This window comes from Furipterus horrens, unplaced genomic scaffold (assembly GCF_987537825.1).
Source record: "Furipterus horrens unplaced genomic scaffold, mFurHor1.1.pri manual_scaffold_11, whole genome shotgun sequence".
Taxonomy (NCBI): Eukaryota; Metazoa; Chordata; class Mammalia; order Chiroptera; family Furipteridae; genus Furipterus; species Furipterus horrens.
In genome coordinates, this window is record NW_028327181.1 from 89,552,562 (window position 1) to 89,575,304 (window position 22,743).

The 22,743-nt window shown below is 46.5% G+C and overlaps 1 protein-coding gene and 1 long non-coding RNA gene across 2 annotated transcripts in view; one reads left to right on the top strand and one right to left on the bottom strand.

Annotated features, from left to right (window-relative positions):
- Positions 1 to 22,743, top strand: part of MARCHF10 (membrane associated ring-CH-type finger 10) — a 69,369-nt gene that overhangs the window by 23,478 nt on the left and 23,148 nt on the right. The window contains exons 3-5 of the mRNA XM_090292481.1: positions 4,874 to 5,045; positions 17,262 to 17,414; positions 21,006 to 22,398. Of these exons, the coding sequence (XP_090148607.1) occupies positions 4,874 to 5,045; positions 17,262 to 17,414; positions 21,006 to 22,398 (1,718 nt within the window). The remainder of the gene's footprint in view (positions 1 to 4,873; positions 5,046 to 17,261; positions 17,415 to 21,005; positions 22,399 to 22,743) is intronic.
- On the bottom strand, positions 1,639 to 11,399 carry LOC149998816 (uncharacterized). The gene is made up of 3 exons (XR_016514251.1): positions 11,286 to 11,399; positions 8,739 to 8,832; positions 1,639 to 1,726 (listed from the first exon to the last, which is right to left on the bottom strand). It is a non-coding gene; the product is annotated as an uncharacterized LOC149998816 (long non-coding RNA).

Below are 22,743 nucleotides of genomic sequence, written 5' to 3' on the forward strand. Positions count from 1 at the left end.
CAGTCTCAACTGCTACTAAACACTACACTTCAGGGTTCAAATGTTTTAAACCCAACAAGTCTGGCCACATACCACCTCCTTACCCACTGCCACCACACAGAGTTCCATCCCAGAGAACACTGTACACATTTGTCCTCAAAATATAAAAATGTGTGGTCACCACCCAGGTAAACTGATGGTGATTTCCGCAGCACACCAGCGATTAGCTCTAAGTCTCACCCAGAGGCCGGCCCATAGAGGGACGGATAGTAATCACGGCGCAAGTTCTGAAGTCCCACGTGCTTCTGTTTCAGAGAGCAGAGCCAATGGCCATCCAACATTACAAAGACTTTAGTCACTGAGGCCACTGCTGCTCTCTGATCAGGGGCCCAGGCTGGGTCATTCCACCTTGTTAGCGTGAGAATCAGAGAGGAGGCAGCAGGAAAGTCCTCTACAGACATCAGTGGTAGAAACAGGTGCCCGTGATATTCATGCGCCTGGCAACCCAGCTGACTCCAAAAAGCATCTTGTGGCAAATGGAGAGCAAAGGCTTCCCCTGCCAGTCCTGGTCTTGCCAACCCACCTGGCACCTGAGTCTTCAGGTGGGAGAGAGAAATGGGGATAAGCAACCATTCGATTCAGGTAGGTGAGACCTGAGTCATCAAAAAAACAAAACGAACAACAACAACAACAACAAAAAAAACATAAAGATTACCTATCCCTGTTTTTAATTGTTGTTCAAGTTTACAATTCTGATAAGCTCAAAACATGTGAAGGACTTTGCTGTTCTTAGAGGGTTTTTTTTGAGATGAGAGAAAATTTAGCCCACTTAGTTCCAACAGCACTCTGCGAAGAATATACTTCCTATTTCCTGAACACATAAAGGTATCCATCCTATCCAGAATGCTATTTATACAAGCTGCCCTCAATTCCCCAAGGCAGTTTTTTCTTTGAGGCATATTTAGAATGTGGACTCTGGGGACAGGACCCTGGAAATACTCACTTGTACCCACTGCCCCTTGGTCACCCTTGCCATGTTGTTACTGTTTGTGTGTCGAGGTTCACAGCCTTGACCACTCCCAGTGTAAAAATCTAGTCACTCTGCCCTGGCCGGGTAGCTCAGCTGGTTAGAGCATCATCTCGATATGCCAAGGTCGTGGGTTCAATCCCCTGTCAGGGCTCATACTGGAGTCAACCAGTAAATGTATGCATGGGTGGAACAGCAAATTGATGTTGATCACATCCACCAAAAACTTTTTATATCTAGTCATCACACATCCCTGAGGAACCCTTGGTTCTCCATTTTCTAGGAGTCTAATTAGAAGTTACTAAGTTGTTACTGCAGTGCCCAGGGTTGCTTACACGTCTGACTGACAGCCCCTTCTTTTCCCATTGTGAGTCCTTCTCTGACCTTGAGAGAGCCTAGCCCTGGGCAAGGCAATGTCTTTACTTTAGTATGAATGAGGCCAGAAGCACAAGTTGGGAATCTTGGGAAAATGTTAAGTACAAAAATAATAACATTCCAGAAAATATTAATTTTCACAATAACTTTGTTTATTTAACAGGGCTTTCTTAGGACTTTCTCATCAAATTATTAATAAGGGGTCTTAAAGTAAACACATGTGTCAGTAGCTTGATGTTTTTATTTTCTTTTTTATGTTTTAGGCTTTGATTTTGAGAGAGCTTGTTTTCTTCCCCCAAAGAAGTAGCGATGTGCTATTGCTTCCACCTCCATGTGACATTTTAACTTAGGAACATATGGGGGAAGAAATGAAAATTGTAATTACTGTTCAAAATTACAAGATGAAAAGACAGTTTTAAAATCAACTTAATTATTATTGTTAAAGAATCTCTAAATGTTGTTAAATATTTGCCATTAGAACTTTACTGTCTAAAAATGAGATTATATCATATTTTCTTAAGACTAGATCAATTTCAATTGGCTATTTATAAGACTATCATAAATAGCCTTCAGGAGAAATCAAGAGTCCTTGTAAGAACTGATTCACCTCTCTGTTCATATCTCCGGAATTGGTGAAAATCCATTTGGCATTTTCATTGGGACTTTTGGTTTTTGGTTTCAACAGTGGGTAATGTTCAGTCATTAATTTTTGAAATGGCTGAACATGAATTAATGGCTAACTGCAAAAGTCAACACCTACATGATACCTACTACTTACCTGGCACTATTCTAAGTGCTAGAAACATACCTTAATTCATTTAATCCTCACAGAACCACCAATAGGTGTATTTCTTGTTCCCAGATGAGAACATCTGAGGGGAACTAACCCAATGTCACAATAATATGTGAAAGAGCCAGGACGTGCTCCCAGGAAGTTGGACTCCGAGTCTTAAACACCACACTTCAGTGCCAGAATGAATTACTAAAACCTTTGCCCCCCCACCCAACCCCCACCAAGGATCCTTCTCTCCTGAAATATGATGGATTTTCATGAGCAAGGATAAATGAAAATGGCTGAGTACATGAGATGTTAATAAAGACACAAAAGGTTCAAGAGATTTGCTTAAGCTTCCTCAATGTTAAGATTTAGTGGCACGTTCATAAGTATTATAGTTCTTGCCATTCTAGATTTAGTCTCTAAGTGACAAAACACCCACTCCCAGCTGTAATTTCTGAACTCTGAATGATTACCAACTAGAAGTAAGGCTGATGGAACCAGGAACCAGAAACGGACAGACAGTATTCCCTCACTTATCACGGGTATTACATTCTAGACACCCCCCCCCCACGATAAGTGAAAATCCGCGAAGTAGGAACCTTACATTTATTTTAGTATTTATATATATTTTAAGGCTTTATAAACCCTTTCCACACACTTATAAACCATTCCCAGTCCCTGATTAACTTTTCCCATTCCCTTATTAACCTTTTCCACACTTTTATAAACACTACTTATGCTCTTAAACATATTCTACACTCTTAAACCTACGTAACTTTAACAACATACGTATACAGTACCGCAAAATCCCACGATATAGCAAAAAATCTGAGATAAATTAAACATAATATGTTAAAAAGTCCCGCGATACAGTGAGGCCGTGATAAGTGAACCACGATATAGAGAGGGACTCCTGTACTCAGAACACAGGTGCACAATTCCATATATGCAACAGGCCTGGTCTAATTGGCCAAGCTTTCTGTTACCTCTTTGGTTCTACTAAAAAGGCTTATGATATATGAATGAATGGGTGAAGGAAAGATAAACAGAGCTTAACACCCCACCCAATAAAGTCTCTTCACCAACTCCTCCCAGATCACCATTGCCTGAGGCAAGCAGAGAATTCTCTACCCACTAGTGTGAGTTTTTTGTGGGGGGCAGTTTGTGGAAGGACTGCTGTCCCATGCTCACCCATGTTCTTCTTGTCTGTGACAATCTTAGGCATCATAATTAAAATTTGGCCACATTTCCTTTTCTGAGAATGGAGAGCCTATTTCATGTGCAGAAATGACCAAATGTTTCTTCTTTGACATTTCAGAATAATTTTCAAGGATTTCTATTTAATCCCAGAATCAAAAAGCAAAAGGGAGAACAACAAATTCATTATGTCCTTGCCTTTTCCTGTCCCTTTATCTGAGGGTGGTCTGTTTTCTGAAAAGGTAGGGAGAAACAATAATTATTTATTGGAAGGCTGTATCCAGACTCTACATTACAAGAAATGATTTACAGTCTAGGAGGGTAACGATCTGTCCACCTGTAGATTCGATCTTCTTTACGAAAGATGGACGAGTAGGGGGATTTTTTTAGAGTTTAGTTTGTCTTATGTTGTACCTAATAATTCAAAGCTAGTCAAAGTATTTTCCTGAGTCAGGAGCCTTGAAATGAAAATGCCATAACTGTCAGAGAGACCGATGAGCAAGATCAATACAAATTGCCACAGCTGGGGAGGTGAGAGGGACATTAATTTAGCATTCTGTGTCTGCAAAAGACTGCATCTTCCAATACTAATGCACAGGGTAAGAGAATTTAGTGTTAGCGTTGGAATTCCTGGTGGTGGCAGGGACGGAGGCGGGGAGGGGCTTGTGGTTTTGTTGACTGCTGAGCGTATCGCCTAGCAAATCATACTAACACCAGGACCTTAAACATAAGGCAGGACTTAAATCACCCTTCAAGACCAGGTTTCTCACAGCCATTTATACTGTTTCCATCATTGCTTTGGTGGGTGGAAGTGCAGCAAAGTATACAAGCTATCGAATGCCTGGGTAACTTTTATGGCATCTGCAAGGCTGTGTTGAGATGTTCTGACCCAGCAAGAATCATGATTTGTGTATGCATAGATTTATACTGACTTCTTTATAGCAGAATGGCAGGTATGGGGACTTTTTAAAAGATGAAGTCTGTCTTATGTTGCCCCCAGTAATTCAGAATATTAAACTGAGGCCTGACTTGTTCAGTCCCCACACACTATCTAAAATTCCTTTTTATTGTCAAGTACTTGATTAACACAACGAGGAATGTTTTTCCTCACCCACCCCCAAAGTAGTTCAAATACCAAATAGAAAGAAGTTTTAAAGCACTGAGAGTGTCTCCTGCTTTCATACGCAGCTTTGAACATGAGCTATTTACTGCTCATTAAATTACTTAAGCGTCAGAAATGCAGTCTTTTCATAATGACCTACAAGATAGACCAGTAAATGTACATTCTTTTTATAATGCTCTGCAAGACAGACTCATTCACTTCGGTATTATTTCTAAATTTATACACCGTGGTCCGTCAAAATCTCACTGGGGAAAGGGCATATTCCGCATGCAAGGTGGGTTACTCCAGAGTTACTGAGGGAGGGGTCACTGCATTTGGCTTGTCTTTTTCTCCTCTGCCTAGCAAACATGACCTACCAGGCTACTGATACCCAGACTCCTCTCATTCTCGGTAGAGTTCTGGTGAAGAGGGTCCTTTAGCCAAACCAAGATTATCTATCAAGAATTCTGCAGTGAAGTGTGATTCCAGACTTCCAGCAATTGACCAAACATCCGTCAAGCAAAAACATAAAAGTACCATGACTACAAGGAAACCAGAGAGCGTGGGCCCCAGCAAACCCTCTCCAGGTGAGTAGCTGTTTTATTAACTTAACACAAATTCTAAAACCCCAGTGTTAGCAGTAATGACAACCATCAAATTGGTGAGGTCAGTTACACCTAGTGCTTTCCAAGCAGCTAATTCAGGTTTTGGAGGGTCCGATAATCTTATGCAAATAGTAAAATTCATTTAAGAGAATATCAGGCATGTCAAGGAGGCACGGATTATGTAGAGTAACGGTCTCTACTGCCCACATTTTCTGCCCAATCATTGGCATTGTGTGACTCTTGCCTAGAATTACTGCCTTTTCATCTTCTTCAACCCTGGGGGGTGGGGAGGAACGGGGATAAAGGCATTTGGCCCCAGGTATCAAGTTTTATGACTCAAGCAAGAGCATGAAGAGAAGCTTTCATGGGCATCTGAATGGCATAATTTATAGCCAAGAAAGACAGTAATAAAGTCTTCCACTTCTGAGGTTGTCCTCTCCGGGAGAGAAGGGGCTTGATAAATCCTCCCTTTTGTGCAACTTGGTAAATAATTCACTCTTTAGCTGCCTTTGAAGCAAAGACCAGTCCTCTGCTTGAGGCAGGAGTGATTTAATAGTATTCAGAAAGGGGATAAATTCAACTGAAAGTTTAGAGTCCTCAGGCTCATCCCCATCAGAGCCAACATCTGTGGGACAAACTCCTTTCCTCTGGGAACTGACGTCGAAGTTGGGGTAACTGGGAAGAAAAGTCGGCCTTCTGCTTGCAGTGCAGCGGAAATGATCCCAATTAACTGCTGAAGAATTCATAAATAGCATGCAATTCACTTACAGCTGAGTCACAACTAAAAGAGCTCTTATCAAGCAACCACCCGTCCAGTTAGGTCTTAATGCATTTTAAAAAATGGCAGCTCTCAGATTAACCACACGCGTTTTATTGCTTTTAATGAAGTAGAAAACAAATGGACTTCTGAAAGGATGTCCTTTCAGGCCAAACCCTTTTTTTCTCACTTAATCGGGGGAAGTATCATCATAGTTAATTTCTCATTTGGAAGATTTTTAGTAGGACTTCAGCTCTTGATTCAGCTGTTTAAGAATGAAATAAGGCAGGTAAGATCATCCCCCAAATATTTCAAAATATGTGTTGTAATTTATTGGATTGAGGATTTTTTTAATAGAAAAAACTGAATTTAAGTTTAAATAATGCAACTCCATTCACGTGATATCATGTTTAGCCTTCACGCTAAAACTAGGTAGCTGTTCACATGATGTGTTCTGTCGTCCATGGAGAGAAATTATAAAATGAACAGCGTAGGCTCACTCAATGATTTTAGCTTGACTGATTAATACAGGTGTAAATTCTCCATATAGAACTTACGACACAGACAAAAAGGATAAATTAATTCACTTTACATTCTATAACACATCAAATTTGAAGAATTACTAGATTGCAAAACACCAAAGTTTAGGCAAGAGAGCCAAGTTGGCAGAAAGATCAATTTCATCAAATGAGGGATGTTACTGATAGTAAAAAGCCTTTAAAACACACCAGCTTTCACGTCATACGATGGCCCCAGACCATGTCCCAGACCCATGTGGCCTGGCTGTCCTATGAGCAGAGCCGTGCTTGTGACTAATGTCATTGCTACAGAAGCTGAATTCATTGTCCAGAAAACTGGGCTGATCACAAAGCTGACTAAGAGCGTCGCCTTGGTGTGTTAAGAACCCTTCCACTTACACATGTGGACTCAGCCCTTAAGGAACTCCTCCGAGTTCCTCAATTAGCATAGCGAACTGGGAGCCCAGAGACGTGGCAAGAATTTAAGCTGAGTCTCTCCCAGTAAAATCAAGTTGACTGATTGTGACAACTCAGAAAATGCAGATAAATACCCTAGTATGATAGAAAAAAAGACCTGGGACCTGAATTATCTGGACACGTTGATCCAATTCACCAGGTAAATTTACAGTCTCCTGCTTTTCTTCACCTCTATAAATTATTTTCTTAACTCATTTTGGTGCAAACCCAAAGTTGGCAGCAAGTCACCAGAACTTCTTCCCATGTCAGCCTTCAGATCCTTTGCAAAACCAAAGCATCAAACCCAGTGAAATCCCTCTGCAACATCTGCCTCATAGGTGAACCTTCTATGCAGTGTTATGCCAGACCTTTACCAGATAAAACAATCAAACTGGGCAATGTGGCTGGACATGGATGCAAATCTATGCAATGGTGATCTGTGTCAAAGAAATTTTTCCTTATATGGGAACTGCCATATAGAACCCCTAAAATGGCAACTTACAATGTAGGAACCATCCGTGCCCTCTACAAATAGATTCATAACTGAGGAGGCATCAGGTGTTCATTGTTCTTCACACTATTAGAAAGAATCCATGCATTTTAAATTAAGTTCTTGTATCCCCCAGAACTGTTTCTAGATGAGTAGGCTTGTGCTTCTCCTTACTATCTCTGTCCACGCAAGGTGTGTGTGATTTATGGGTGGACAGGTGCTGGGGAGTCAAAATGCTTGGATTAGCATCCGGGCCCCATTTCTTACTTGCTATGTACCTTTGGGCACGTAATTTCTTGTGCCTCAGTTTCCTCATCTGTCAAATAGGGGGTCAAAATGGATCTTACCTGCCAGGATTGCTGGGAAGAGTAAATGATAAAAAACATATGCTCAGCTCTTAGAATAGTGCCTGAAACCATAAGCGCTTGATACATTACAAATTGAGCACATTCAGAGCGGCAGTTAGTAGAGAGAATGAACTAGAAAACTTTGTTTTCTTTGTCTTAATGTTGTTCCCCTCCCCATCCCCAACCTTTTTCTCCTTTGCCAAAAATTAGAGTTCTATTTTTTAAATCCTAACATAAATACTGGTGCAGACACTTTTACTACACCCTGAATTTCCAAAGCAAAACACCAACTGGAAAGAGAGGAATGACCAGAAAGCATTTACCAAGCTGGAGATTTGCTTTATCTCCAAAAAGACATGGAAAATCCAGGCAGAGTCTGATGTGCAACTGACTCAGAAATCCTCTTTCATGATCAAGGTGAACACTGACATGGGGTGAGAAATAAGCCTGGCAGAGTCATGTATTCTTATTTCGGAATTCTGTACAATCAGTAAGAAGCAGAACAGTCAGCAGGCCGGGCGAGTACAGGGGAACAGGGAAGGGCAGGGAGCCACAGTGGCCTCAGGATCCTAGGCTCCTTCCCTCCCAGACCCAGCCTGAGTTGGACAGGAGCCACCTCTCCTTTTCAGGACACATAGAGGCATCCAGAGGCCATTGTGCTGCAGGGTTCTGGCTCCTGAGTCCTAAAGCACTCTCTACCCCAGTGCCGGGCACATGGGAAGTAAGAGTGCCCTGTCGTCTCACCTAGAGTTTGGGCATAGTCCCCTAATGATGTGCCAGGAAAATGGATCTGGATGGAGAACTGGGAGTCTGCTTCCAAAATCTTGCCCTTCAAACCAAAGCCAAGTGTTCTGAAATTATCCTCCCTTATTACTGAGTTCAATGTTAGTCATTACCAAACTCAGATTTGTAGGAGTGGCAAAACCTATTCAGCTTAATAGTGGCTTATCATGAATACATGTTCTTGTAAAACTAAGAAAAAGCAGTGAATTCAGAGCTATAAAGATAAACATCTAAAAAAATGGTCTCTTTTGAAATTGAAAATATCTACTTGAAGAGGAGCTTGGAAGAGAAATTTGAGGCAAATTCCAAATCTCCCTAACTTACCTTGCAAATAATTCTGATGAAGATTTTCTCTGAAAGGCCAAGGCTAATGAGTTTCCAGGCGAGTCCACTGGTGTCCAACAACTTTCCAAGCTATCTGCCCAAGTTAGAAAACAACCAACATAAGGGAATGCTCCCATTTTTATACAGATCATCATAATTCTCAGTCCATTTATGGTAAAGTTCCAGGACAGAGGGGCTCAGGGGTGTCACAGAGCTCAGAATGTGAAGTCCTGACTCAGAATCCTAATCCACCATTTTTTAGCCCTATAACTGTGAACTGTCAGCTTCTCCAAACTCAGTTTCCTCACCAGCAAAATGGAGTTACTACCTGCCTCACTAGGTAGACAGGAGGGCTGAAGTCCTGGGTCTAGACCAGGCTCTGGGTGAAGGTTAATTCCCAATCCCCCCTCTGCTTATGAAGCCTGACCATATGCTGCTCTCAGGTTAGCATCTTTATAAGAGAACTTATAGTCAGAAATATAAGAGAGGTTACCACTTGATTATAAATTTTTTATTTTTATTTTTTATTTATTTTTTTACAAGGTTACTTTGTTTTATTTTATTTTATTTATCTGTTTTTAGAGAGAGGGGAAAGGAGAAAGAGAGGGAGAGAAACATCACTGTGTGGTTGCCTCTCACTCATACCCCCAACTGGGGACCTGACGTGCAACCTAGTTATGTGCCCTGACTGGGAATCGAACCAGCGACACTTGGTTCGCAGGCCGACGCTCAATCCACTGAGCCACAGCAGCCAGGGCTCAAATTTTTTAACTAATTGCTTATCAGTAATGGCACCCATTTATCCAGTGCCTGTGGGATGCGAGCAAATACATTCACCCGCCCCCACTGTATCAGGGAGCATGATATTACACCAGGGTGCAGTGGTTTTCTCACTCATTGCTCATTCATTCACTTCATTCATTCACTGCATGCTCACCTGCCAGCCACTGAATGGGTACTGGGGCTACAAAAATAAGACATACAGGGCCTGCTTTCCAGGGGCTCACAGCCTAGTGGGAGGGCAGGGCACCACCATGCCCTGACCGAGGTAAGTCCTAAGGACTTTGAGTGGGATGAAAACCATGAAGGACAAGGGATTTGGCCAGGGGAGGAAAGCAAGAAAGTCGTGCCCAGCAGGACATACTTAGTGTGCAAAGGCATGGAGGGGAGAGAGAGCAAGGAAGAGGGGCAGAGGGGGACTAACAGACATCAAGGGAAGACAGGTCATCTAGGGCCTTGGTCTCCGGGTGTCTGCAGACTGGGAGAAGGGGCATCACCTAAGAGCTTGTTAGAAATACAGAACCTCGTGCCATGAAAAGTGCGGCTCAGTTAGTTGGGTGTTGTCCCACAAAGCGAAAGTTTGCCAGTTCAATTCCCAGTCAGGGCACATGCCTGGATTGCAGATCTGGTCCCCGGTCAAGGCACATATGAGAGGCAACTAACCAATATTTCTCTCTTGCATTGATGTTTCTCTCCCTCTTCCTCCCTCCCTTCTCTTCTTTCTAAACATTAAGAAAAAGAAGAAAAAGAAAGAAAGAAAGAAAGAAAGAAAGAAAGAAAGAAAGAAAGAAAGAAAGAAAGAAAGAAATATAGACCCCTGTGTCCCAACCCAGCCTTACTGAATCAGATCCTGCCTTTAACAAGATCTCCACATATTTGAGTTTAAAAGGCTCTGGTTTACGGTCAGGCTACAAATTGCTACAAAAGTATAAAGTTGACACCCTATAGGCAGGCAAGGACCAGGTCCCCCAGGGCCTCGAATGCCATGCTGAAGGCGATGTCCATCAGTCATGGACAGAGGCTGAGCAGGAAGTGATGCGGTCAGACCAGCATCTTTAGCAGCTGACTCTGGCTGGAGCACAGAAGGCAGAGCGGCTGGAAGGGTGAGGACAGGCAGGCACAGGCCGACAGACCAGAGAAGTAACTGTGGCTGTGGATCCAGGGAGAAACGAGAAGGGCTTGGCTGGTCGCAAAAGCAGAGGGGTAGGGAAGAGGGCTGGGCTTGAGGGCTGTTGCAGGAAGTAAACTTGGCTGAACTTGGTGACTATTGGGTGAAAAGGTGTGGGGGGCCGGTGGGGGGGTAGAGAAAACTTGGAGTTCTGGCCCAGAAAACTGGGCCAACAGTGGCTGCCTTTGCCAAGGCTGAGAAAGTGAGAAGAGGGTGGGTCCCACTCCGTGAGTGTTGTCTGTGAGGGGCAGGCAGAAGGGCCAGGTGCAAGTGCCAGGAAGCACCCAGGTATCCAGGTCTGCTGCTCAGCACAGATCCCCGCTGCCAGGAGGAATCCACGGGCCTGCAGTGAGCAAGAAGCAGCTGCAGCCACGGGTCTGCCCTTGCGAGTGGATGGACTAAGAAGAGAGATGATGAAGGAACAGTTAAGGGAAGGATGGAGGGAGACAACTCCGGAGAAATGATCTGCAAAGTAGGAACCACTCACTGCAGGAGCCAAGGGAGGCGTTTGGAAAGGAAGGGATGGATATAGCGTCCGAACCTACAAGGGATTCAAGTAAATAAGGACTGAGACCCCTCCGCTACAGGGACAGGCATACCTCAGAGATACTGCAGGTTCCGTTCCAGACCCGGGAATAAAGCCAGTATCACGATCATCATCTTTTTGCTGGTGGGAGGGTCTTTTTTCTTGCCTTTCGTTTGTGAAAAGCGCAACACCTGTGGAGCACAATGGAGCAGAGCGCAGCGAAACGAGGCGGGCCTTACTGGCTTTCACCTGGGTGGTTCCGATGATGGCATTTTGGAACTGAACTGATTTTCACTGCAGCGTTTCCTGAACTTCGGTGATAAGAATCACCAGGGAGGTGCTTCATTAAAATATTCCTTCCTGTTTCCCATTCCTGACCCAGAGCATCGGCCTCTCCAGAGAGGGGGCCTGCACAACTGGGCTTCTAACAAGCACTGCCGGCGGCGCTCGTCGGGTTTGCGCCCTTATCTCAGAGTCTCGCTGCTCAAGCGTGAAAGCCCACGAGAAACACCCAGAGGCCTCGCTAAATCGCAGGTTCTGATTCAGTAGGTCCAGATGGGCTGGGTTTCTGAACTTCTCAGAAGCTCCCAGGTGAAGCCCATGCCGCTAGTCCAAGGGCCAGCCTGGGAGGAACAAGGCTAGAGGGAACACCTGTCTCCTTTTGCAGATGAGGAAACAGGTTTCGGGAAGGTAGGCCATAGATCCAAGGTGACCCAGCTGGTTAGTGGCAGAGCTGAGAGATTTGTCATGCGTGAGGGGGTTCTCTCTGAGGCTGACTTCTCCTTCAGGTGCCCATATTCTGCCTCCAGCAAGGTTGGCAGATTGAGTGTGAGGTTAGCAAACAAATCATTAACTGCACTTGGACACCTTCCTCATCCACCTGCTTTTCCCCCCTTGGTCCCTCTCCCTTCCCATGACTCCACCAGGGCTCTCTCTGCTTCTTTCTCTTTTCCAAAACTTCCCCTCTGCAGCAGAAAGGCCAGATTAAGGCAGGACCACCACCTCCAGCCGGGGCAGCTGGGGGATTGAAGGGAAGAAGAGCCTTACCTCCGTGAGACCCTGCCGGCCACCATATGTTGCTGCCAGAACAGCTAATTAGATGGCCTGTGGGAGCTGAGAGGGGACCAAGTGCTTCCACGTGGGAACTTAGTGGGGGAAGAACTTTCCAGCATCTGTCAGGGACATCAGAGACTACTGGCTGGAAGACGGTGTGATGGTTGATGGCATTTGCCTGGTTAACTCTTCAGTGACCTTGAGGCCCCAGCTAGGTGCCTGCCGCCTCATGACACCTGGGGAGGCCACCCCCGAAGAACGACTTTTGTGTTTTGATTCCTTCACAGACCTTTTTATGTCCTTTCCCTCTGTGAGCGCTGCTCCCTGACTGCTCTTTCTCTTTTGTGCAGGTGACAGCAGCGAGCACCCCCTGTTCTGTGTTGAATATTCCCCTTACTGCTCCGTCTTTGCTTTCTCCCCTGTCCCGCAGCCCAATACCAATTACTGCTGCCTGGTCCTGCCGCTCCTGCCACCTGCGTCCGCGGTGGCCCAGGGCCCTTCCCCCCAGCTCCCTCCAGTCTCCTTTCCGGGCTTCGGGAGCCCCGGCCCCGCCTCCCCTGGCCCAGTGCCCGAGTCTCCAGCAGCCCTGTGCTATTTCCCAGTCTCCTGCCCCACCCCGGCCGAGACCCCTGTGCTGTGCCTGCCAGGCCCCCGAAGGCCCAGTAAAATTTACCTCCTGTGGTAAGTGGCCCTCGGCATGGCACACGGCACAGCGCGCCGTCGGGGAGAGGGGGACCGCAGGCTTCCGGGAGGCAGGTGGACGGGAGGGGCCCCGAGCGCCATGCCATGAACAGCCAACACCAGGAGGTGTGGTGAGCAGGGGAGGAGCAGGAAGACAGCAGCCGCCACTTCACTCAGCCCTCTTCTAGCACTAAGGGGAGAGCCACCAATAAACCCCGTCCTCTCTCGAGGCTCGTTTGATTTCTTCACTCCGGTGTCTGGCACGCTGGGGCCATGACCACCGGAAACCCGACGGGCTCTGTGCCCGAGCACCCCCTGGGCTGCACATGGGCGTCACACGAGGCGGCCCTGAGTGGGGGCGCCGGGGCAGGGACTTCGGAAAACACACGCTGGAACTGAAAACCCGCTCGGAACCACACTGAGAAGGGACAAATTAAAGGGCTCAGTCGCTGTTTACGTTCCCTTTACTGCCTACTTATTAGGCACTGCATTTCCCCAAATCAAAAATCCCACCTCCTGAGTTCCAAAATAAAACATATTTATGGTACATAATTAAGCTTTAATGAAGATCTCCTCTGGGTACGAGAGACAGCACACATTTCCCGCTCACTCAGACAGGCAGGTCGGCGCGGCCTGTTATTTGTGACTGTACAGAAAGCTACCTATTACGCCAAGGCAACACCAGCACTGGTAATTAAGCTGTAATTCTTGCCACCATCTAAAGGAAGCAATAAAATTTTTTTTAAAGGCATCTCTTAGACAGAATCTTGGCACCTCCTGGGCACCAGGCGTTGGAGTCAAGGCGGAGAGGGGAAGGGGTAAAGGTTCAGGAATTGCGCTTTTCACTTTCTCATTCACTTTCACTTTCTCCTTCTTTTCCACCTTGTCTGTCGGGAACTGGATTATGACCAGTGAGGGGAGGCACTGAGCAATAATCAGGCGCAGTGGACTCTGTTCCTGGTCATCAAGAGCTTATATAAATACGAGATTTCTACCTGTATTTCCTCTCCCAGTGACATTAAGAACTATTCTGTCGACAATTACATTGTCAAGAGAACTGAGAGGCAAGACGTGTTTTATCTCAATGGCTGTTGGGTTTCTTTGCTACTGGAGGCGTCACCTTGCTCAGATCCTACAACAAAGGATGGCTTTCCCATCGTCCAAAGCAAACCATGGTCTTCCCAAAGTTCACTGGCGAACTTCAAAGGATGCGGAGTTGCCTGGTGACAAACTCCTGAACACAGTCCCCTCCCTTCTCTGTAAGGCAAAAGGCCTGACCTACTACCTGAAGAGGGCATTATATTTCATCTTCCAGTGTAACTATTACTTGGTCTTCCTCAGATTAATACACGCGCCATGCCACAGTGAGGAGCACCCCTAGAAAGGCCCCAAAGGTCTGACTTTGGTTCACTTTGGGGAGTGGGTGAGGTGACTAGGAGCTAGAGTCCGGGGGAGTCTCGGTCACCTCATTTGTGACTGCAATTGCAGGTGAAGAAGGACTGTTTTCCAAGAGTCTGCTTTCCGTAGAGCCTAAACGGGAAGAAGTCAGCAGCGCAGCCAAATTAGATTATAATCTTACAGGGCATGACCAAAATGTCTTACTCACCTTTGTGAACCCTCAAATTACCGCATAGCAAAGACACACAGGTTATTTGTTGAACAAATTATAATAAAAGGAGAGTTGCTATTTGCCTTTTGGATTTTGTAAAATGACTGACAGAGGGAGACAGGAACAAAGGTTATTGGAATAAGTTATTCTCAGCCTATGGAGCCTGCATGCAGTAAGTTTCTGGTCCAATTCAGTTCTCCCATGGGAGTGACTTCAGAGTTCTAATTATTATTGGTATTATTATCTCTATGGTAGAAGCAGCAGCTACCAGTTTCAATAGCTAATATGTACCAGTCCCTGAGTTAGACCATTTACATACATTATTGCTAAACTTCACGCTAACTCAACAACATAGGAATATTCCTATATTCCCCTCGCACAGTTGTGGATACTGAGGTTCATTGCCAAAGATCAGAGGCTCCTGCCTGAACTACCAGTAGTGATTTCTTCACCGCCAGACCCGGTAAAACAGTCTCTAGTTGTTCAGCTTTATTACTTTAGTTTGCTGATAACTTGATTAGAGAAGACATGGTAAGAGAACTGATGCTTTGAAAAGAGCACCTTTTTGAATAAGAAAACAAAATAACCTGTTACCTTAACCCATCTTGGCTGTTTCGCACAAGAAAATATTTGTTCCACTCCTGGAAATCCCCACAGTTTCAGCTCAATACGTCTTCTCCAGCCCTGCAAGCCATACGAGGCGAGTTTTATGTGTCCTGCAGGGGAGTGGGAGGCAGCACACAGGCTGGCTAACAGCAGGGCCCTCATCCTTAAGGCCCTCACAGTCCAGCTGGAGAGAGGAGACGCACACGTTAGGCAATTGTATGATGTTTAAATGCTAAAGGCCATGGAGCCCAGTGAGCTCTCGCCAAAGCAAAATCAGAGCAGACTTGGGGGACGTAAATTTGGAAAGAGACCTTGAAGAGCCTGCTGGCTGTCAGGCCCTCTAAGGTGGAGGATCACTGCCCCTGAAGGTGTGAGGGGATATGGATGGGGTGGGGGCTTGGTGGTGGAGGGCTGTGGGCATGGTGATGTTTTGCTGCCTGAGAAGGAAATTTGAATATGCTGCTGGGAATCGAAGAAAAATGCTTGTGACCGGGGCCTCTCAGCTGGTCTCAAATACACACTGGCCTTGGCCTGAGCCCCAAGCCTGCCCCTTCCCTGGTCTTCCCTGGTCCTCCCTCGGTTTCTTCCTCAGTCTATAAGAATCCGGCTGCTTCCTTGAGTGAGAGGGAGGAGGCAGCTGTTGACTTCTGAGAGCGGGGGAGAGGTGAGGCCTCCAAGAGCTCTTGATCCTGAGAAAACTCCCCCACCATTTTCCGTGCTGGGTCCCTTCCTGTAAAGTCCCCGACCCCTCTCTTACACCCTCTTGGTCAGTGAAATTGTGTCAAATCACCACCGTCCACCCTCCAAAGAATATTTTCTCGTTTTCTGGAGAATTCTCTCCTTTCTGGTCATGTCCACAGTCTCTCCGAGCTCCACCAACTTGTCCTAAGCTGGAAACAACACCACCAGCAGCTTCCCTCTTTTCTAGTGAGTTCCCTGTGGAACCTGATCCTCTCTGTCTTGGGGCCCAGAACCCGCTGCCTTCCCCTCCCGGGCCAGTCAGGAAAAGGAGGCGGCATGTAATCATTGCATTAAACTAGGCTTCGTGGCTGCCAGGGAGAGCTTCGTTCCTTTCCGCAGCCACAACTTACACTCTGGAACGTAAGCCCAGTTGTCGTCTGTGCCAGGAAAGGCTGCTCTCTCGCACACAGCTCAGGGACCCTTCCCACCTTTCCGCCTGGTGCCTACTACTGGCTACGGCCATGTGTGTATTTGCTGAACTGTCCAAAAGAGGATGAGCCAGGAAAATTCTCTTGGAAGGATTTAGTCCAGAGAGTCACAATTTTAACTGCTTGTGAGCCCAAGAACTCATAGAGGTGCATGGAAAATACCAAAACTCTTACCCAAACTCACATGCACTGACGCTTAAAACCTGTGAAGAAGGAATGTGAGATTATGCATACCAATTAGCAACCTAATTCAAAATGTGAGTTAAAAAAAAAAAAAATATCCATTGGGCACTCAGTCCACATTAGCACTCCAGCTGTTGTCTTCGGGTGAGTGTGCCTCCCTGCACACCGAGGAGTAGCCCAAAGGCAGGAAGAAGGTCCCCAGATGCTTGGGACCCCTCGGGAAGGCCATGTGAGCTACCAGTAAACAACCTGAGGATATGGATATGCAGGTACCAACCAGGCTGTGATCCGAACTTGGATGACACAGAAGGAGCAGGGCCTTTGTGTGTCCCAAATGCAGAAGGCTCTTGACAACATTACCCACTGATGAATTGGAAGCTAGAACCTTCTTAGCAAAAGAAAAGGCATTGCAGGTGTCATAGGTGCTCATTCACGGTGACAACAGCCTTGGGAAGTGGGTATAATTTTTTTTTCTGTTTTTTTTCCCACCCGACCCCCCGGAAGTGGGTGTTATTATTAGTCCATGGGACAGGTAGGGAAACTGAGGCTTCAACAAGTGAAATGGTTTGCCCAAGCCCATGTGGCTATGCAGGCAGGGACCCTGGCTTCAAAACCAAGTCTCCTCTGATCTCCCGGCTCCATTCTTTTAACTACTGCCTTCCCTACTTCCAGACCCATGAGCATTCTTTACATGGGGCATGTTTTCCTGTAAAAAATTCATTATTGAAAATTCATTTGCACCTTTCAGCAGCCCAGCCACCACAGATTTTATCAAGGAAGAGGCAGCCAAACCTGGGGAGACTGACCATCAGCCCAGACATGCAGAGCCCAAGAGCGGCTGGGGACAGAAGCAGACAGAAATCACAGCTGCCTGTGAAGGCGTCGGCCCTCAGGGGAGCAGGTAAGGACCCCTAGCTCGTGCATCTCGGTCCTCAGAGAGGAGTGACTTGTGCTGTTACCTGATGAATTCCATAGGGATTTTTAGACACTTGTGAAGTGAAGCACAAGGTTTTAGAAGCAAACCATTGGCTCTAGTTTCCTTCTCCTAGGGAGGGGGGAAGAGAGGCAGGGCAGGGGGGCAGTTTATTTTTTGTTTTTCTCTGTCATTACTGCGTAAACGTGACTGTGCATGGTTGTGAGCAGATGTCCACCATTAGGCTTCTGGAGAGGGCATCTGGGGGTTGGGGGTTGGTCAGGGTAGGGGCGGGGGTGGAGAAACAGTCAGCAGCTTCTTGTGCGTCTCACGTGGCCACAGTCCCCACTCCCAGGACTGTCTGTGGGTAGCAGACTGCTCACCTCCCTCCGAGATCTTCCCCCCTCTGATCCAAAGTGTCAAGATCTCACGTGGAAGAAATAACATCAAAATTAATATATGCGTTATTTCAAAATGCTGGTTTGGTAGACACCACCTCTTTCAATCCTGAGCATTCATCCTAAGGCCCACGCCACCCTGCTCTGCTCACCACGTTGCCCTCTCCTGTGGTGGCAGAAGGGCAGGCCCTAAGCAGCCCCCTATGGGACTCAGGGAAAGCCACAGGTGACAGCCAGCCTTGCTGTGGACCTGTTCTTCCTCTTGGGAAAACCACCGAGCATCACACTTGCTCACCACCCACAGAACACAGTAACAGTAGCCTTTATTTTAAAATATTGCCGGCCTGTGAACCAAAGGGTCACCGGTTCGATTCCCAGTCAGGGCACGTGCCTGGGTTCCATGCCGGCTCCCCAGTTGGGGCTGTGGGAGAGGCAACCCACACACTGATGGTTCTCTCCCTCTCTTTCTTCCCGCCTTCCCCTCTCTCTAAAAAATAAAATCTTTTTTAAAAAATTGTATATACCCAAATATCTCAATTGTGTTTTTAAAAACTATTTTTCTAGATAAGAGAGCCCCAACTGCCTCCAGGGAATAGGTGGGTCTGGCAGGAGAAATACACAACCAGGGCTGCGGAGCCCCAGGTAAACCGGCGCATACATGCCCCACCGGAAGTTGTTCACTCGGTGTTCAAATCTGAGCCGAAGTACAGCTGCAAGACGCACACAACCCCAAGGTCTTGAGTTTGCAATCCACCCCTGAGAGCCAAAGCGCAATGGTCATCTGAGTTTTGAATTTTGGGTGGTTTTCATTTCATCTTCACCCTCTTCTGTATTTTCCAATTTTTCCACGAGGAATACCGACTACTTTTATAACCAGAGGAAAGAGTTAAAATTGTATGGCGTCAGAATGTAGGAAACTATTGGCCAAGCACCTGAAGAAGTCTAAACCAAAGACACAGTCTCGGGGCACACGGATGCTTTTCCTGGTGTCCTCTTGCTGCACCTAGAACACGTCACCGCACAGCGCTGAACTCCTGGAAGGGGCCGGAGCCCCGTGCACAGCTGGAGCCCATGTGGGGCCTCAGGGAGGCCCCGGCAGCACCCACGGGGCTGCTCTATGAATAGCACATCCCTGGCATACCAAACCGGGTGTTTATTCCCGGCCCAGAGCTAGGAAATCTGCTCCCTATTTGACAGGCATATGAAATAGGGTTAAAATAGCATAAATATAGAATGGCACAGTCTGCCACCTTTAGGGGAGACACACGCACGCACGCACATGCACACACACGCACGCACACCAGGGAAGCACTGATGCCATTTTTACAGAGGAAGGCAGCATGGTGACAAGGAAGGGCGGAGGTGCGTTTCCTGGGGTGTTTCATATTCACAGCAGCGGCAGTGCAGCACTTAGCCTGTGACTCCTCCTGCCCCAGAGGCCAGTGTCACCAGGTGACAGCTTGGTGACTTTCGTGAAGTAAGCTCATAGTTCCTGTTGAGTTCCAGTTTCTGCTTTTCCAAAGATGCCCTAGCTGACTCTGGCCCATTCGGTGTCTCCTGAAGCCTGAATGAAAATGGCTGTGGGCAGATTGGGCAGCTCCCACCACCCAGCAGGGTCCGTGTGTTCAGGAGCAACTGGAAGATTGAGGTTCCAGCACTCGTCCCTGTCTCAGAGGGCACTGTACATACACAGCCAGATGCTCAGGACATCCTGGCATTGCTGATATGTCTATGACTGAGGTTTATATAAAACCCATGAGAGGCCTGGCAGGACAGCATAAATGATTTCTAGAAGAGCCGATGAGTCAAGATCCACACTGCGTTGCTGAGGGTCCCCTGCAGCTCACAATAAAAGAGGCTTACAGAACATCAGGACGTTAGAGAATCGAGCTGCTGCTCCCCCGGGAGCCCTCAATTAAAGTGAGTCAGTATTCACTTGGCCCTTGGCTGAGCTAGATGTACTCAGAGGATTTGCCTCTCGCCTGCCTGAGCTGTTATCACACAGGCCTCCCTGAACTTGTGGGGCCCTGTCCACGCTGCGCTGGGAATGGTCAGGACAGCAGGACCTCCTCAGATCCTATAGGGGAGCTGATGGAGAAGGCCAAAGTCGGGAGGGCACGAAGGTAAGTGGGATCGCACAAGTCCTTTCAGTGTCCTGGGCACATCAAGACGGTAAAAGAAGAGCCCTCACAACACACACAGACAGTGATGAAGTTTCACAAGGAAATTGGGAGTCCAGGCAGCTCCTCAAGCATCACACAGGGTAGTGGTCAAGAACACAAACCATGTATCAGGCAGGCTTGAGCTCAAAGGTTCACTCCATCGCTTACTAGAAATGTGATCTTGGGCAAGTTACGCGACCTTCCTACGTCTTCGTGCCCTCAGTTATAATGTGGGGTAATCGTAGTACCTGCCTCATAGCGCTGTGAGCCTAAACAGGGACAGGTGACACAGTGCAGGCTCCCTCCTCTCTCTACATCTCCTCATACTTGAGAGTTGGGGCACAGCAGGGAGGCATTGTTTTATAGCCAGAGGTTACAAATTGACTAGGGGCTAGTGACAAAGAGGAAATAATGACGTCATGAGAGCGTTATGATTTTTATTTGCACTAAGTAGTAGGTGTAATCACGGACCATCTGTTTCATTGGGCATCAGCTTCTAGAGCCTTCCTCCCGACCTGCCGAGGCGGACTGTACTTTTCTAAAGATTTTATAAAGCTGTGTGTGAAGCAGGAGTGTCATGTGTATGTTGAGTGAATTTGGATGACAAAATACTGGTGGGTTTTGCAGAAGTCATTCCTGGACTGCTGGTTTTCCTTTCCAACAAGTACTAGAACAAAAGCCGCCATTTGAGATACACCCACCACCAGCCCGATCGGCCTGGGGCTGGACAGTCACCCCAAGCTTCTGCAGAAAGCATCAGTAGCCTCAAGGTCAGCCTGTTTCCCCAGAGCCAGCCTGAGCCCCAAAGACATGCAAAGGGGAATTCAGAAGCAGTAAGGGAAGCCCAGTGCTGGTGGCCGGGGACCTCGCGCCCTCTTGCCCTCCAGCCATCTTGACCACATGTATTTTCTCCTCCAAGTCTTGTTTACAGCCCTATGGGACTCTCACCCTTGGTGTTAGAGGTCTTTCATCTGTGAGTACCTACAGTAGAATGATATATTTGCCTTTTTTCAATGCAGATCCAGTTCAACGAGAAGGCCCGATGTGGACAAGTGACACTAAGCTGAAGAGGCCAACTCAAGGGAGAAGAAACTTAGTCCCATCCTTACAGCCAACGACAATGACCAAGAACACCCCTGAGCGAGCCAGAAAAGGAGACCCGTGCGCGCTTTCCCAGAACGAGCCCCGTCCAGCCCTACCCCAGGCCTTCCCAGGAACGAACGGGCCTCAAGTATTGAGCGAGCCTTTGGGGCCACCAGCCTTAGCCACGACCATGGAAGGGTCAAGAAGGGCTCCATTTAGGTTCAGAGATGAAGATTTTTATTCCGTTTTATCATTAAGCCATGAAGACAAAAATGACGACACTGAAGATGAAACACACATGGAGGAAGAACTCTCGTTGGTTGGTACGCACCCACCCCGTAAAAGAAGCCAGCTTCTTGGCATGTCAGCCACTCGGGACAAAAATAAAAATTTTGAAGAACATCCTGAAAATTGCAGTGGTAATTCTGTAAGAAAAAGTAAGTCCAGTCATGGCTCACTAAGAAGAAGCAATGTAATGGAGCCAGTGAGAAGGCAGGTTTCTGTCAGACAAAGGATATCCCAGGACCCCAGGCCGCCTAATGCGGGGTCTACTACAGAGAGTGACAGTGGTCACAGTGAAAATGAGGAAAAGACCTTTTGTTCACAGGACACCAAATTCAAACCGAATCTAGATGATGATCTCAATGCTGAAGATGTATTTACTGATTGTACTTCTATGGAAGATAGGCCTGGTACCCATGGTTATGAGAGAGAATGGCAAACGTATTTAAACAATTCTAGTGCTTCTCTTGATTATTTTCTTTCTGAAAGATCATCAATGAATTCATTTTATAACACTCCTGGATCATTAACGCCTTCTGCCCTGAGAGATGACCTTCTAGGAGACTTGCCAATGACATCTACTTTAGTTCACAGTTCAAACTCAGAGGGAAACTCAAGGTTTAATGTTCATCGACCGCTGTCCCTCATTAGAAATAGGAATCCATTTGCCAGTCCTGAAAGCCACAGTTACTTTCCAGTAAACAGTGTACATGCACTTGATGTCAGGGGAGCAGAAGCTAGTACTTTACCAAGCCAATCTCAGGGGGCTGGGGCTGCGTTGTACACAGACAATCTCTTACTGACTCCTCAAAGCAGCTTGTCATTGCTGGAGGCTTCCAGCTCCTCCTCATCAAGAATGAATTTACAAGGCCACTTGTGTGAGCCTGGGTCCCCGCAAGAAAATACGCCTTTCACTTTCTTTGCAGCATCTGATTTCTCAAATCAAAATGGTAGTAGAAACAGAATGGCAGTCTCTGGTCTCACAGATGAAAAGAAAAGTGCTGAAATAAAGGCTGACCCCAAGAAAATCAAGAAATTGCAAGAAAGGTGAGGAATTTTCCTAATTATATGTAAATACATACATTTTTATTCCATTTTTTTCAATGCCGAAATAAGCAGTGCTTTTATCAGAGGGCTATGGGAATTTCAAATAATAGGTAGGCCCTTCCTTGACATTATAATAACTACCTATATTGAGAAAGTGGTCTATTTTGTTGCTCTTAAAATATATACATCTATGAAGAAAAGTTTGGTGTTCCAGTTCAATTTCTTCAGTAGCGCCAAAGTGGTTTTTCCCTGGAATGCCATAACTTTAAGAAAGACAAGTTTGTTAGATATTAGGATTTCTGACTGCTCCACAGGGCTAGCGTTTCTTGCCAGCAATTAGGAACC